Genomic DNA, 17908 nt, shown 5'->3' with positions numbered 1-17908 from the left:
GTTTAGCATATATGCCTTTTAAAGGGTTATAGTTAAACACTTTCTATTTAATTGAAATCTTCAGGTATATTAATATCAAGAGTATTTTAGATTTTAGTTAGAGTTCAGAAGAGATTGTCCTGAATTTTCTTGATGATCGGTGAATATTAATGTTTGAAGGCAAATTAAAATTTATAATGATAAAAATATTATTATATCAATATATGTGAAATTTCTGTAAACTTACTATTTAAATAAAAAGCATACTCTTAAAAGGTTAGAATGTTGAAGTACATTTATAAATGTCAAAAATGAAAGCAGGATTTATTATGATAAATCGATAATCTTTTTATCAAATGCTAAGCTTATATTTATATATTCTTTAATTAGATTAAATGATAGAATGGCTAACGAGTCAGACATTTGAATGGTGTTTGTTGACTGGGTAATGCATTTGGAGAATTTAAACCAAGACAATACAATTGACTATAAGGAGAATATAAACTTCGTAAAGGTTTTCCATTAAAGTTAAGTTTTAATATAATTTATATTTTAAACTGCAATTATTAAATCTCGCATTGTGATTGTGACGGAGAAAAGACCGGTCAACGTAGAACATTGGACCAACTCGACTTGTGTCAAGGGTCTCTTAATTTATGTGACGTTCGACCCACATCGAAGACCAATGTGAAGTGGGGATTTCTGATCTGATGCAATTCTTTTGATGATCGAATTCGATATGAGATGGATTAAGAGGATTATTGAGGTAAGATATGTCAAACATCGATAATTGTGTCTTGAATTATCTTTTATATTCAATCCGTATTTGACCGTTAGCAACTCGAGAGAATATTTCACATAATAATAAAATATTTCTTAAATATTTTTTTTGTTAGATGAATGCTCATATGATTATTTTGTTATTATTCTGATGACTAAGATCGTGTTTATAGTTATAATATTTCTCATATCATATTGATATGAATATAATTTTGTGAATATACTGTGTGCTAATTTATGCTTTCTAAGTATTTAATTCAATTATCACTATCCATAGTCAATCTAAGCTCAAATTTTTAATGTTAGGTTTTTTGGGATATTTTATTTATTAAATACTCACATTTTTAGTATTTCACAATTGGTATATTTTTTTATTTTTTAAATAGTATCCCTAATTTAAAAATATATATAAATTATCTCAAAAAAAATTATATGTTTATAATGTTTTGGCCACCACAATAAAAATATTATAAATAAGTAAAATAAAATCAAAACACATTGGAAACCATTTGATATATTATATTATGAGTCAATTAAGTATTTACAATAGTCTAAAAAATGATTATTATAAGTATTATAAAACTTATTTAAAAACACAGTAAATGATCCAAATGAACTCCTAACCTCAATCAAACCAATTACAAGTATAAAAATATAATATATTAATGATATGTGAAAAATGACAATCAAAGAGAAATGATAAAAAAAGGCAAAAAATAGTAATTTCTTAAAATTAAGGAAACTGTTTGCAAAAGAAAAAAAAAAGTAAAATAGGGATAACGATTGAGAAATATTCAAAATATGAGTATTTTCTAGAAAAACTTTTATAAAAAAATATTTTTATGAAAATAATTACTAGTTGAAAATCCAACAAAAGAGTATAGGTTATTATTTTATTTTTCATAAATAAATAATGATATATATTTAAAATTATATTTTTTAGATGAGTTACTTTCCATTGGGTTTTTAGTTTACTTGCTCACATTGTTTTGCTAGAAAACATTAAAAATATTTTAACTCAATTAACAAAACATGTAACCATGTAACTAATAATGTAGATCTCATACATAGGAGTTGGATTGTTCACCCTATAAATCAATCAATAAGGTCAACACCATTTCCATGGTTATGATTAATAGAATATTCTTGAAAAAGGGACGTCTCCAATAATAAGCCCAAAAGAAAGATTTTTCTTACGAATTCGTTAATTAATTTATTAATTAATTATTTTTAACAATCAGCAGATGAGTAGCAGCTTTTAACTTTCTAAAACCTATTAAGATGATAAGAATAGAGTAAATGGTGAACTAATACAATAAGTATTTCGAATTAGCTAATACTAATCAGAGTTTAACTGCTCACGTGCACTGCACTCAGCGGAGCGCCAAGGTTCGGGACGTCAAAGAGGCCATAAGAACCGGAGGCTCCCCGCCACTCGCGCGTCTTCGTTCCCCCTCCTCCGATGTCGCTCCCCTGCTCCTCCTCCTCTCCCAACACCGGTCTCGGAGCTCTAGATTTAAAAGAAGCGAATCGATTTCAGAGGAAGAGCGTCGGCATCCTCCTCCCCCATTCCCCCAACCCCCGCTCTCCCCATCTCCATGGGAGGATCGCCCAAGCCCTAGATTTTTTCTTCCCAATATGGCTCCATATCTCCCGCTGCTTCTACTGCCGCTGCTGCTGTTTCTGCGGCTCTCCAATCTCGTCCGCGGCACGACCGATTCATCTGACGGTAAATGAGACGTCTAACCTTCCGTTTTCTGTGACTTGCCTTCGTTCATGGTTGGCACCGATCTGATTATGTTTCTGGTGATAATGGCCAATGGAGTGACCTCGAAATACTCGTAAAATATTCTCGTGTGGGACGGTCTCTCTTTTCTTACCTTCCAATCCATTCATGACAAGTATTTGTTTCATTGTGTCCATTTGTTTTAACTAATGAGTATTATAGGAGTTTCTGGTTGATGTATGTACATCGATGAAACTGAGTTAGGAATCAGAACTCTTTCAGATTTTATGGTTTATTTTCTTCTTTCTTCCTTTTGCAGTAATGGTTGTATATATCTGTTGCAGTTTCAGCCTTAAATGTTATGTATAGCAGCTTAAGTTCCCCCTCTAAGTTGACCGGTTGGAGTTCAGGTGGCGGTGACCCCTGTGGCAATGATTGGAAAGGCATCAAATGCTCTGGGTCATCCGTGACAGAGATGTAAGAACTGTTTTCTTGGATTCTTATGGTGGCTAGCTTTGGTTGGTTTCGTCATCACCATATCATTTGAACTGCTGCAAATAAGGCCTATAGGTAAACAGTATGTGGCATTGCAACCATCTTTACAGTTTACGTTAAGTATGTTGTTGCATATGCAGATTAGTTTTTGACATGGGCTAATTCTTTCAGCATTTGTAATGTAATAAATTTGCCATGAAAAAGAAAAAAAAACATATCAATTTCTGAAACTTCATTATTTTCATATTACCGTTCACTTAAGTCAGTTGTCAACTGTTTATACTTTTTACAGTAAATATATAATTTGACTCTGAGATACCTATAACAATCTACTCTTGTGGAGGAACTGGATGTAACTATGAGACACCTATAACAATCTACCTAGAGTTCTTGGTGGTGGAGGAACTGGATATAGATGTATTTAATATTCAAAATTTAGTTGTAAGCATACATACATTATTCACTCATGATGAATATTTTGATATAACCTGCATAAGCATTACACAGTTTTGTTGACTACATGTTTAGGATTGTGGCTCTTAGAGACGCTCATAAAATGTAAAATATAATCGATTTTGAAAACTTTCTGAGGAATCTTCTCTTAAAAATAACTTATACTATGAAGAAAGCAAGGCTTCTGGATTATGCTTATTTATGTAACTTAATAATAAATAACAAACTCACTCAGAAAGGTATTGATTTGGAAAAGAAACATGTATTGTTTATCCATAGAAGAGGTTTATAGGCTCTACTGTTTTTGTATATCTGCCATTGAGGTTCATTTTCAAATGTGTGCTTAAGATAATTACCTTTTTTACTGAGTATTTTGGTAGGAAGTTAATGAAAGATGCTTTATATTTTTTGTCATTAGTTTTCAGAAGGCACTTGACTGCATAAAATTTTACTTTGTGTCAACCAGCAAACTCTCAGGTCTTGGATTGACTGGTACAATGGGCTACCAACTAGCGAGCTTGACTTCAGTAACTTATTTGTAAGGACTAACTTGCTATTTCTTTAGACATTTTGAGGTTGCAACTTAGCATGTTTTTTCTTTGTCTTAGTACAGTGACTTGAGCAAGAACAATCTCAATGGTGATATACCTTACCAGCTTCCACCAAACGTCACACATATGTAAGTCACACATAAAAAAATATGTACGGATCAGATTTATTATCAAGCTAGCAATTAGTTTATTTTGTTGTGCATTTTAAAGGAACATAAAGGGTTAAGTGAAATTTGCACTTATCTACTCTAACTTTCCTTTGTAGTTGTTATTAGAACATTGTATTTGCCAATTAGAGTTCAATCCTTTGTGTAGTTACATTTCTTACATTTAACTGAGAGAGCAATGTTTATTCAAGTTTATCTTGATATATTTTTATGTTTCCAGAAATCTTGCTGGAAACGGACTTACTGGTGGGATTCCATATTCAATTTCTCAGATGTCTGACCTAAAATATTTGTAAGAAGAGTTTTAGTTTAATAGCATTTGTTCTCATTTGCATCAGTGCCTTTTAGTAGTTAGTCATTGCATGGTGGATTGCAGAAATCTTGCCAATAACCAGCTAAGTGGACAGTTGATTGATATGTTCGGAAAGCTCCCTAGTCTCTCACTACTGTAAGATTGCTGCTGTTTGATTTGTATATATATTACAATCTCTATATTTATTTGAAATGAAGAAGTTACTTTTGCTACATTGTTGTCAATGACTTATGACTTGGTAGCTTTTATTTTTCTAGCAACAATACGTATTTGTTACTTGTCTTCACTAATTGATCTCATTACATTTTAAAAGTTACACCATTAGGTTATTTACTGACATGGTATTAATCAATTTGTGTAAAATGATATACAGTTGCAATAGTTATGTATTTAGATTTTAGAGTACTTCACACTGAATTTTCCAAAAAAAATGATGGTTTAATTTAACCCCATCACTTCCTGCAAGGAGAATGTTGCAACAAAAACAACAACAATAATAAATCCGTAAGTCCCAACTATTTGGGGTTGTCTACATGGATAATTCAAATTATGTTTTATAAATTCTGCAATTAGAATGTTGTAAATAGAAAAAAAAAACCAAATATTGTATTGGGTTCAATCTTGAAAAGACATGTCCAAAAATTGGATCTAGGCTGCACATGACCAATATCTTTAAGGAAAAATTGCATATATATCTTCCAAAATTATTGATGTTTATATTTATCCTAATTTTTTCCAAAATCTAAAAACTTGCATGTGTATCATTATAGTCAAACATAGCTATCTACTATAAGTTACCTTTTAGTTGAAACTTTAATTTGTGTTAATGCCCTTTGGAAACTCATTGTGATATTAACAACACTAGGGGTGGGTATCATATATATTTTTATATACATGTTTAACTTAAGCAAACTGATGTTAAGGTGAGCTTTCTCGATGGATGTTATGACAGTGACATCTGTAGATATTAAGATTTATAATGACAAATATGCTACTTCAGTAATTTTCAAGGATGTATGTGTAAAAATATTTTTTGTAAAATGATATTTGAATTTTGGCTGATTGGGGCATCATTTTTGGCCACTCCTAGCTTCTACTAAATTCCCTATGCCGCCTTCACAACTACCCCATAGCCAATCACTGCAACTGCCATTGTTGTTGCTATATACCATGTTTGCCATTAGTCATTACCTTCACCATTGCTACCACGGTACCACCATTGTTACCACCATCATCACCATGACACCTCCATTCCCATTACAACATCACTACAACCTCTACAACCATCTACCCTACCATTGATAGCTCCATTTCAACCACCACCATCATCATCACCACTACCATTAACCATCACCATATTTTCCACCGTGCCATCATTTCACCACCACCACTACAAACCGGATCAAGAAAATGGATAATTTTTGGGTTTGATTATGTAAATATCTTTTGATATTTCCATGTTGAAATAAATCGGAAAACAAAGTGTAAAACAAAAAGTATAAATTGGAAAATGACGATGAGAATAAGAGATAAAAACTAGATTACTTGTTTGAAATTAAAGACACCATTGGTCTAATATTTGCCTCCATTGCCTAATTATAGAATCAATCTCAACTAGATTATCATCAATCAAAACAATATCATAAGCAAATAACACATTTCTATGAAAGTTTATCTTCAATAGGTTTTTAAGTTCATTCAGTAACCCAATAACTAACTTATATTACATGTGCCTAAACCACATGATCTTGAATGCTTAAATGCAATTTATTATAGTAGGCTTGGATGGTTAAACACATCAGTCTAACCCAACATTGCCTCAATGTGGGATTACCGGGGACTATTGGCCACCATAGATGTGTAGTCCATCTATTCATTGGCATGAGGACAATGAAGATCAATCTAGTGGTGCATGGTCAGAATGTCAGAATGGTGATATATGACTCATAACAAATGATTTGATATCCCTATCTGAAACCTTATGAGCATTATATAGTTTTATGATGCTTTATGTAAGTTATGGAGTTTTATTTTTGTGGAAATGTTGGGATGAATATGATGGGTTTATGGTGCTCATTTTGGTTCTTTGCAATTTTGCATTGTGGATTGGTGAGGGTTTATAGATAGGACAAGAAATGTGTGGGTTGAAAAATGATAAATGTCAGTAAGATGTATCAGTTTGTGTATTTATGTTGTTCACCCACTCAGTGACAAGTATTCACCTGTCTTATATTTTTACAATATTCATGTGAAGGTGGAATTACAATTCTTCATCTGTCTTGGGTTCACCTAACCATACGTGAGAATATAGATTGTTTACTTGACCATTCATGTGATCTTTCAAATAAGCCATCAGAATTAGTGAGGAAGTGATTGTCCAACACCAAGCGTAGTCACCTGCCAGTGTTGGCACAGCATTGCTTTTCCATGTGATAGAATTTCTGTTCTAGCTTCATTAGTCAAAACTAGTGGTTTTGTTTGAATCTAATACTTACATGGCAAATATGTATTTACACAAGACTCTTGGTTTCTATGTATGATCTTTGTGCATATGGTCATATTCTTTTGTTACTAAGCTCAAGTTATGATGTCAGGGATCTCTCGTTTAACCGCTTCTCAGGTAGCTTGCCACAAAGCTTTGGATCTCTCACACATCTCAAAACTTTGTAAGGAACTGAAGTTTTCCTTCAATCTGTCTTATTGAGTTCTTTTTAAATGAATATTTTCTGTCTTTTGATTACAGGAATTTAGAGAACAATCAATTTAGTGGTTCACTTGACGTTCTTTCCACTCTTTCTCTAGAAGACCTGTAAGTTATTAGTTTTGTGCCCCTTTCATCTGCTTGAGGATCAGATGATGTAAAGTTTGAATTGTAACTACATACCATGTGTAGTTAAATTACCCCGAGAAGAAATTTCCTGGACAATAATAGTGTTTTTACTTAATTCAACATAAGAAGTAATTGCATTCTCATGAGTGCAAACATTTATGCTAATTTCGGAGAAGTTTGATTCTAAGACTACTTTTAGTTTTTATTATCAAGTTAAAATGATTATATGCTTAGAAGTATCCTTCAGATGCTTATATTGGAAGTTAATATGAATTATTATGAATGCTTTTAAGCAGTGGAAGACAAAAAAGTAACATATTGTCAACTCTACAAGAGTTATAAGGATTTCAGGACTTACCAATGACATACCACAGTTAATTTTAGAAATATTATGCACTTACATGAGCAGGGTCTCAGGTGGATAAGAAAAAAAAACTTAAACAAGAGGCATCCAGCTCTTCATAGTATAAAATAGGAGGTATCATTCAGTATTTTATTGTGCATTTGCCAACAAACTGTTCACCCTATTTTTAGTATATTTTCTCATATCTTACTGCTGAGTAGATCGTGCTGAGCACGTTAAATGATTGAAGAATCAACATACTTTCCAGTTATCTGAGCAATTTCCAACTAGGTTTTCCTGTTATGCCACCAGGAATATTCAGAACAACAAGTTCACAGGCTGGATTCCAAACAAATTGAAAAGTATACATAATCTCAAGTGAGTACAATTTAGCATTTTTGCTGCTTTATTTTTTGGTTTCAGCAGATTTTATGCTTTTTTGAATCTTTCTGATGGTTATCGTTTCATAAGGGTTGGTGGAAATTCTTGGTCATCTCGACCAGCACCTCCAGGTATGGCTAAAGCTGCCGATAATAATGACACAAGCTCATCCGCGGTTGAGAAAGGGAAACAAAATTCAGGCCTGAAAGGTGCAGTCATCGCTGTGATAGTGATTTCTGTGTTAGTTGTGGCTCTCATTTTAATGGCTCTGGTTAAGCGAAGATCTTCAGGTTCATCCCATCATATTGACGAACAACTCATCCAGAACAGATCATTTACGCCTCTAGTAGGCAATGATTTTACAGGTAGTTTCTTTCATCATATTAATTATCTAGAATTTTCATATTGTATTTGTCGTACATCTGTTCTTATGTGAGTTCTGATTGTAGTGATAGGATCTATGTGCTTATGCATATCTGATTCTTAGCTACATTCCACAAAGTTCAAATGAAGAGTGGATCTTATGATATTACTATCTGATTGGAATGAGTTCTGACCACAATATTTCTCTTGTGCAGTAAGCCTCATATTCTTTTACCGATGTCCTTATACTCTTGAATGGACATAATTGACATTTGATATTAACCAATTTTATTGGGGTGCAAAATCTAACTCAAAATGTTAAAACCAAGGTTCGCCATACCATACCATACAGTATGGTACAGTGTACCGAGCGGTACATCGAGGCGTACTGAGCGGTACACCTGATTTCACAAATTTAACCCTTCGAAAATACCTGAAAATTAAAAAAAAAAAGTTAGGATAGGATTTTCAAGCTATAAATAAATATAATAATAGTATAAGTTTAGCAAAATCAATGTAAATCAGGTAAGAATAGTATCACATATCTTTTTCGGGTTTTGAGGTAGTCTTGTTCGAGGTTCGTATTTCAGCTCGTTATAAATTGAAATATCTATAGAAAAATCAGTTGAATTGTTAGACTATTTTGTTACAATATAAACTCTAAAATTTAAATAAATTAAATAATTACATATGTAGATATACCTGATTGTTGATTCTACTACCAAAACGAACGACGGGCCTTCACGGGTGGTGGATCGTGGTCCTCGATCCGATACATCTACATATCAATATGATATGTTTGTTGGACCCAATCATGAAATTGATCCTATGACATAGTGTATTGATACACCGTATGCCATTGATGCATCAATGTAGTGCTGATCGTAGACTGATCGTCATGAATCATATTTGTTCGAGGTAGCTCTTGAGGCATATATTGGTGAATGTCAGAGCTTCGACTTTCGCTACTGATCTTAAATATATTAATTACTCTCTAATTAAAGAAAATGAATATATACCTCTTGATTAGAAATTTCTTCCTCTTAATCTTCCCAAATTAACCTCGATTAAATTCACAAATTGTTGTTTTATAGAGTTTAGGAGAGAAAAAAAAAGTTTGAGAGAGAGTTTAAGAGAGTATAATGAAATAGGGGAGAGAAGAATGTCTTAAATAGAAAGAGAAAGGGCTCCAACGATCAAATTGACCGTCGGAGCACTGTAGCACTGCTACAGTGCGGTAACGGTCGAAATTTCGACCTTTACCGCTCGATATTAACCCGTATCGTCCGATACGGGTTTTTTTTTTAGCGTACCGCCCGGTAGCGGGCGGTCCGCTTACCGGCAGCCTGTCAGACCGGTACGTACCACCCGTACCGGGTGGTACGATTCAGTATGACAGACCTTGGTTAAAACTGAAGATCTATTTGCGAGAGAAAAACTGGTTTAGCTGTTTTGATGGGTTGTACTTGTACACAATTAATTTTCTGCATGCATGTTGTTGATGACACAATAAGAGCTATTCTGGCACTAGCAGCAGTTATATTAACTGCAACGATGTTCCAACGATAAGACACCTGTTATTTAACATCAGAGAGAATTAAGCATGCTAATGGGGCTATTCATTAGGAACTCAAATTATTAAATGACTATTTAGGACACCTAATCTTTTACTTGAGCAGTATATGATTTATACAATTAACTAGAGTTTAAAAGTGACATTTGCAGTTCAGATTTCATGGTTCTATACTTAGTTTAATGTGACCCATTTGAAGGCTAACCATCTGAAATATATAAGAGTAAGACCCACACAGTCTTGAAGTTAATCAGGGTCTTGTTGAATGTAAGCATATGCTAGAGTTAACATAGGATACTTAAAATTGAGAGGGGCCTTGGGAATGGTATGATCATAATGTGACCCAATTTCATGCTTTGTGTATCAGAATGATGAAAACTAGAAGATAACATATAATAAAGTTAGTGTCATTGAGATGAATGTGTGGGGTTACTAAAAAAACCTAAAATTCTCAAACATTGAAGGATAGTACCAACTCATAATAAAATAAGGAAAAGTCTTTTGAGGCGGTAAATCATATTCAAGGGAGACTCAGATACATTGGTTAGATGAGGTAAGCTAATCGAGACTTGTGGTACATAACAGAGTTAGAGAAAAACCTAAGAAAATTTATTAAAATGTCTAAAACTAGATTTAATGGACTACATGGAGGGAAAAATATTTATGTAGCTGACCTCAACTGATTGAGAGTTTATGTTTATTCTTGTTATAGTTATCTTAACACAAATATGCAAACTGATCGAATATCATTTCTTAAGTTAGAATCAATCTGAGTTGTCTATAGATTAGGTATATTGGTTTTAAAAAAAAAATCTAAAAGTGATTGTGAAGTTCAGTTCTTTATTTTTGTAAAGAGATGAAAGGAATCATAGTATTCTCTATGGTAGAATAATTATGCTTGCCTTTGTCTGATGGCGAGAAATTAAGACAAGAAAACACAATTTTTAGCATTAAAATTTTGTTTGTTTGGCAGTTAAGTTATTTAACCATAGAATTAAAAGTCTTCATCAGGTTTATGATTTTGATTCTTCAAGTTGCTCTATCCCAATAAAATGCCCACTAAAGTCCTAGGTCCTTTTGGTTTGCCTTAAAAAAATTCACTCTTTCTCTTCCACTATTGTATTTAAAAGTAAATCAGCAGTAACTTCTTGTGAGATTTGAATTAATTGAGGTCGACTTTTCTAGTTGATACAAAATTTAATAGCTTATTATTTAGTTAGGTACCCATTTCAGACCATCAATGTATGGACTTATCTGAGTGGTTAAGATTTGTTACTGATCAGAGTCCACCATAGCTTGATTGACCTTTCAATATGACCAATTTTATGTGGACATACTTAATTCTTGTTGCCAGAGTTAGTCATTGGTTTAGTTCTTCCAAGACTAAATATCATTATGGCACTCTCTTTACAGCCAAAATGAAATCATTGTACACAGTCTTGAATCTTGATGCTCTGCAACTCATACTTGTTGAGCTAAATCTTCTGTATTCATTTTGTTGATTTGTATGTTTTTCATGGAGAATTGCTTTTTCTCTGTCGTTGTGAAAAATTTTATGCTCCTTTAGTTATTAATTTGAAGTCTGCTTGCAGGGACCAAGGATTCTTCTTCTTCAATTGACATAAAGACCTTGGAAACATCTCCCATGGAACTTAAACCACCACCAGCTGATAATAAAAAAGTTAACAATGATAATGAGTTTGCAAATAAACATACTTCCAGACAGAGCACAGATTCCATTAGTCTCACTACTTATTCATCAGCAGATTTACAAGCTGCTACCGGAAGCTTTAGCTCTAGTCGCCTTCTTGGACAAGGTAACATCGGATGTGTATACAAGGCAAAATTTAATGATGGAAAGGTACAGTTTTGAAAATTTTAGAATTTACCTGTAAATATCCCTAAAGCATCTGTTTCCTTCTTTCTCTTTTGAAACATATATAACAAATACACATCATGCCATGTGTACATAACTACATATATGTCAAGATGTGATGTCCCATGTTTTGGCAACATGATTTTACATTGTCAATGATATAAGCCTATCAGTGTTGAGTTTTCATGTTATGTAGTCATAAGAGCATAAATTCTAATAATTGCTCCTTTTTTTAACTTTATTTTGACTTTATCTACAATTATTTGAGCCTTACCAACTGATATAAGCCTTACCAACTGCTCACTCTTGCCAACTCATGATCGAATAGGTAACTCGATGCTTCCCTCTCTTTTTGATTGAGCATTAAGTGCCACTAGGCTTGTCAGTAAAGTTTTTCTTTACTCTGTATACTCAGAGAACTGACTGTTTGATTAGGCATGAGAAAACAATGCTCTATCAAGTGGTAGCTCAGGAGCTAGGACTGGGAGCAGCATTGCAAAATTTGAATGGCCTATATTATGTTCTATATTATATTAGTAAAAAGTAGATAACTCAGAGTATTGTGATTTATGATTTTATGATATTTTTATCATTTGCATACTTTAGGAATTTTTTTTATCTCCTCATCATCAGCAAAGACGTGCACATAAAGTGAGTAGTCATAGTATCCTTCAGATGTATTTGTTGCAAAACAAGGAGATTGGAGGAAACACATGTACTGGATTACCAAAGATGTGACTAGAAGACATTAAGTTTATGATTATAGATGAATATCTAGTTTCTTGTTAGGTTGAGGATGTATTTGGATATAGTTAGGCATGCATTGTTAAGGATTTTTGTCAACATATTAATGGAGAATATATTAGCTTTGTTGTTCTGTTAATGCAATAATTATCAGGGGACATCACTAAAATCGATGGTGTAAGATCTATGTTGTTTGATGAAGGAAATTGTTGTACCTTCAAGCATATCAAATTGGAAGACCACCGACGAGCATGAAACTGGTCAGAAGAACATCATGGGATCCTTCCGGTGGACTCTTGTAATGCCTAGTAGTCTTTATCCAATGTGAGCAAAAATAGAGATAGCTTGGATAGATGACTCTTGTTGGAATCTCTTAGTTCTTTACATTTGGCTGGTGTCATTCTGAGGCCTAGATCACCAGAATGTTTAAAGCGATCCTTGTGGAAGCTTTTCATTGGTTCAGGTTATAACACCCAGTAAATTGGAAAATTTACTAAATTGATTTGTAAGGATTTGATGGGCATACTATAGTAACTTGAGTCTAACCGTTTTGGTATAGTGGTTCAGACTCAACAAGTTATTGTATCAATTATATCATCAAACCAAATCATAAAAAATGATATCAAGACCGATTGAGTATAGTGAGAGACTCGAGTAGGCTATTCATAGACACTGCTAGAGGTTATATCATGATATCAAGCCATCACTCGGTTGGACCACATGTGCACCATATTAGTACTTGATTCTGAGTATGTTGGTCTTTGACGAGGATGATAAATTTTTAAGTGAAGAAATTGCAGTATACCAATATACTCCCATATCAAAAATTAGATAATGATTAAATTATGAATTAATGATCATACTACTGGTAATTGGAGTCTATGTATTTTGGGCAATTGGTTCAAACTCTGCAAATTAATGGCTCAATTATTCCATCAGGACGAGTTATGAGAAAGATTTCCTAGTCAGTAGGTTATTCTCCAGTTAACATCTAAGTAATTGGCTGAACCCTTTAGGCTATTTATGTAGTCACTGGTTCAGAAAATTTTGATCTCTGATTATCCACTTGTCTCATCTTGAGTGATCAAGTTTCAGGTTTCATTCTCCCCCATATCAATGTACACATAATTTGAACTTTTCATAATGGTGTTAAATATACAACTACCTCTATGTAGAGAAAGGACAATATATCACATATTGGCCCATTAGATATAATATTTTATTTCATGTCTTTCCAATAGTATATTGAATATTCTGTTTACATTACAAATGACTTATGGCTACAATGATTGAGTGACCAGACTTCTTTTTTTTTTTTTTCCACAAATGCTGGTTAAGTGCGGTTATATATATATATATATATATATATATATATATATATATATGTATATATATATATATATATATATATGTATATATATATATGTATATATATATATGTATATATATATATGTATATATATATATGTATATATATATGTATATATATATGTATATGTATATGTATATGTATGTGTATGTATATGTATGTGTGTATGTATATGTATATGTACCTATGCATATGTATATGTACATATATGTATATATACATATATATATATATATATATATATATATATATATATATATATATATATAGAAACACATACACATGTGATTGAGCTTCTTCATTTATTTACAAATGCTTTTACAGGCTTTGGCTGTTAAGAAGATAGAGACATTAAATTTATCTGGAAGCCATTCTTCTGACTTTATGGAAGTAGTCTCTGGCATCTCCAAGCTGCATCATTCAAACGTTGCTGAACTTTTGGGTTATTGCTCCGAGTCTGGTTACCAACTTTTGGTCTATGAGCTCCAACAAAATGGTTCTCTTCATGGTTTTTTACATTTATCAGATGATTATAGCAAACCATTGACCTGGGACACTCGAGTGAGGATTGCTCTTGGGACAGCTCGTGCTGTAGAGTAAGTAGATACCCTTAAGACACCACCTAAGTGGAAATGTATGATAATTATAATGACCATGTGTCTTCTCACCGTGATACCTAATGTATATTGATTCCAACAGTTTTGACTATATACCCTCATTGTCACATCAGGCTTCAGGGGTACTTGAGATGGTGTGTTCATGATCAACGATCTTAATTGAGCATTCTCTTATGGAACATAGTCATTATTTTTCCCTTTGTATTATGGAACTTTTATGATATGCAACTAGATGACAAAATTCACTTGTGGTATCTATTGCTTACATGCTGCTGCTTTTATTTTCACATATTTCATTTGTGCAGACCCATCCATGCTTAACAATTCTATTCTTTGGTTTTCAATATTCAATCTGTTTTCTGTGACAATTTAACATATCCATGCTGCATAAATTGTTGATCTTTTTGACAGTTAGACTCACATTATTCTATAACAAACAGAAAGGATAATAAGTATATGGAAAAGAACTAACATATTTCCATTTGGCATTCTTGATCTTACCTTAACTTAGAATCATCAGCCTAGCAAACCTGTATTTCAGTTTCAAAAATTGACTCATGGAATTTCCTACTATTTTCATGACGTTGTTTTGACCGATGGGTTGCTATCATATTATACATTATAATCATCATGTGCATTCCATGATTTGTCTACACATATGAAGGGAGGATTAACAGCTCCTTTTTGTTAAAGTGCACAAAACCCTGCGCCAAAGACTCAGGAGACACCTCTCCTGGTTCATTCTTCATGATATATTTCATATGCTAAATGGCCTTTTGACATTTAGTTGCTTGATTAGGATGTTCAGCCATCATAACTGAACCAAGTGCCTAAATTTCAACTCAATCAGTCTTTATAGATGGGTTTCAGTAGCTGATGCATCCCTGTCATACTGTACACATCTGCCCATTTTAACATGCTTCACTCTTTGTCCAGGTACCTTCATGAGGTCTGCACGCCATCTGTGATTCACAAAAACATTAAGTCTTCAAACATCTTACTTGATGCTGAGCTAAATCCACGCTTGGCTGACTGTGGTCTAGGGGTGTTTTTTGAGGTTCAATTAAAATTCATTTGCATCATATTAGGGAACCATGCAGGTATGCGTAACATTCGAAACCACAGTACTGAGTCATCATCACCCTTTTGCATCAGGATACAAGTGAGAACTTGGGACCTGGATACAATCCTCCTGAATGCACAAAACCTTCTGCCTATGCAATGAAGAGCGATATCTACAGCTTTGGAGTGGTCATGCTTGAGTTATTGACAGGACGTAAGCCCTTTGACAGGTAACTGAAGATGCTGACATTTTTGGTATATTTGCACTGCTTGGAGTTGCACCTTTTTTCATAATCCAAAAATTTGAATATAGTTTTTTTTTAATATTTCAGTTCAAACCCAAGAATTGAGCATTCATTAGTTCGCTGGGCAGCACCACAACTTCATGACATTGATGCATTGGCACAGATGGTGGACCCTGCCCTTCGAGGCCTCTACCCACCCAAGTCATTATCTCGATTTGCTGATGTCATTGCTCTGTGTATTCAGGTAAAGTGCTCTCTGAACCTATGCTGGTCATCTTTCCGTTTGGCTGCACTTCTCCAGACTAGTGCATCATTATTGTTCCATTTTATGATATCTCTTCTGTTGTTTGGGATCTGTGATCATGTGAAATCGGTCCTGAATTTGTTGTATCTATAATTGTTTGGACTTGTGAGTTGACTTATGGGTAACTAACTTGTTTCTTCCTTTCGATTCATACAGTCAGAGCCTGAGTTCCGGCCTGCGATGTCAGAAGTGGTGCAGTCGCTGGTTCGATGTGTTCAACGCACTAGCATCAACAAGAGGTTGGGCGGAGATCTGAGCACCTCTCGGAGAAGCGATGATTCTGATTACGGATACTATTGACGAAACACTTGAACTCGTTGAATTCTTTAGCATACCCAAGGTCAGCCTACCCAAGGTCATCACTATCAACCCCATCCAATTGGTCGGTTGCATCGTCTGTTGATGTATCATGTCCTTTGAGAAATCTTGTCAAGTTTCTCACATTTGATGTTGTTGGTCTTTTTCTATTCTGGAAGACTGAGAGAAGCAGCAAACCACCACAAACGTCAGGGAGAGTGGCAAAGTCCCCATCTAAAGTTTGATCGGGCTTCTGCTATGGAGTGGCTAGCCAGTCTAGGCTCGGCATTGCTTGCCGTGATCAAATATATTTTTTATTTTTATTTTTGTATAATGAGGAATTTTTGTGTATTAGTTAAAACAGCAAAGTGTAGCTCCCTGGTGATTGGGGCTCAGAACAGGGGCGAGGCCCTCCGATGAAAGTTGTTAAGCTAAGTACTATTGTTATCAAAGACAAAAACTATTTGAACCCTCCCTTAATGTGCAATGAATTGCACAGTCTCTTTCTTCAGAAAGAAAAAGAAGTGAAAAGAGAAAAAATAAGAGAGAGATAAAGAAGATGGAGGAGAATAAAGAGTGTAAAGAGAAAAAAAGAAGAAGGTGGAAGGCACTAATAACAAAAGAAGAAGAAGAAGGAAAGGGAGTTTCTTATTCATCTCATTCTACTTCTCTCTTTTCCTCTCTTCTTTCAATCTGTATTTACTGCAGAATTTATGTTGCAGGGTATGCTCTGGCCTGGCTCTTCTCGAGGAAGAATAAAAAGGAACATACGCCTGTGAGTTCAACTCCACTGTTCTTACTCATTTTTATTTTTGTATTCTTTATATAAAATTGTAGGATATCTTTGCAGAGATTGTTAGTAAATATTTCAGAAATGTGATCTTAATAGATCAACGAGATTCATGAACACATTGGTCCCATTCATCAAGGTACATCATGCTTTGCAGTCTCAAGGATGATTCGTTCCACCATTACACCCAACTGCCCACATTGTACTCGAAGCAATTCCAGGGAAAGTTTGGAACGAGAGATGAGGACGACGAACAGTAGACACATCTGGGGATCTGATCGCCACTGTGCTTTGGACAGCCCGTGGTGTGTCTTTTTTGACTGGAATTCGAAGTCTTGCTCTTTGAAAAATGTTTCTGATAATAACATCTGCCTAATTTCATTTAAGACATCAGTTGTAGATAATGGACTCCATCCAAAGTGAAGTAATCAAACATTAAAAGTACTATGTTTTTCGGCTATACTATATGTTTTCACATTAAAATTAGAATGCGTTGTACCACATGCATTTATTCATTTACTTGCCCCTCTCTATCTCGTCCACTTTCCTATTTCCATCTTCTTCCACTCCCTTATTCTGATGTCACTCATCACTTGATTAAAAAAAAAGAAAAAGAAAAATATATCTATTTAAAATAAATTCTCACATAA

The 17908-nt window shown here is 33.9% G+C and overlaps 1 protein-coding gene across 10 annotated transcripts; it reads left to right on the top strand.

Moving 5' to 3' along the window:
* Nucleotides 1-2184: 2184 nt before the first annotated feature.
* On the top strand, nucleotides 2185-17718 carry LOC135634708 (protein STRUBBELIG-RECEPTOR FAMILY 5-like). Of its 10 annotated transcripts, none has more exons than XM_065145241.1 (18): nucleotides 2186-2488; nucleotides 2830-2962; nucleotides 3900-3971; nucleotides 4047-4112; nucleotides 4372-4443; nucleotides 4528-4599; nucleotides 7059-7130; nucleotides 7208-7273; nucleotides 7950-8015; nucleotides 8109-8383; nucleotides 11547-11815; nucleotides 14268-14539; nucleotides 15497-15617; nucleotides 15716-15852; nucleotides 15955-16111; nucleotides 16328-16526; nucleotides 16648-17243; nucleotides 17319-17718. In XM_065145241.1, exons 1-16 carry the CDS (start codon nucleotides 2398-2400, stop codon nucleotides 16469-16471), a joined length of 2085 nt encoding a protein of 694 aa, XP_065001313.1. In that variant the 5' UTR covers nucleotides 2186-2397; the 3' UTR covers nucleotides 16472-16526; nucleotides 16648-17243; nucleotides 17319-17718. The 10 variants fall into 10 exon arrangements, with proteins under 10 accessions (XP_065001314.1, XP_065001313.1, XP_065001311.1 ...); XM_065145239.1 differs by having other exon boundaries at nucleotides 16328-16553; XM_065145242.1 differs by having other exon boundaries at nucleotides 2185-2488; nucleotides 2805-2962; nucleotides 16328-17243.
* The last annotated feature ends 190 nt before the right edge of the window (nucleotides 17719-17908 follow it).

Source organism: Musa acuminata, chromosome BXJ3-4, assembly GCF_036884655.1.
Source record: "Musa acuminata AAA Group cultivar baxijiao chromosome BXJ3-4, Cavendish_Baxijiao_AAA, whole genome shotgun sequence".
In the NCBI taxonomy this organism is placed as follows: Eukaryota; Viridiplantae; Streptophyta; class Magnoliopsida; order Zingiberales; family Musaceae; genus Musa; species Musa acuminata.
The sequence above is the reverse complement of the archived record's forward strand: the minus strand, read 5'-3'. Positions and strand labels throughout refer to the sequence as shown.

Bases quoted from the DNA above. Each gene is read 5' to 3' on its own strand.
- LOC135634708 (XM_065145241.1), top strand. From the start codon at position 2,398: ATGGCTCCATATCTCCCGCTGCTTCTACTGCCGCTGCTGCTGTTTCTG. The intron at 4,444-4,527 runs GTAAGAAGAGTT...GGTGGATTGCAG, and splicing joins ATGTCTGACCTAAAATATTT to AAATCTTGCCAATAACCAGC. The intron at 15,618-15,715 runs GTTCAATTAAAA...CTTTTGCATCAG, and splicing joins GTCTAGGGGTGTTTTTTGAG to GATACAAGTGAGAACTTGGG.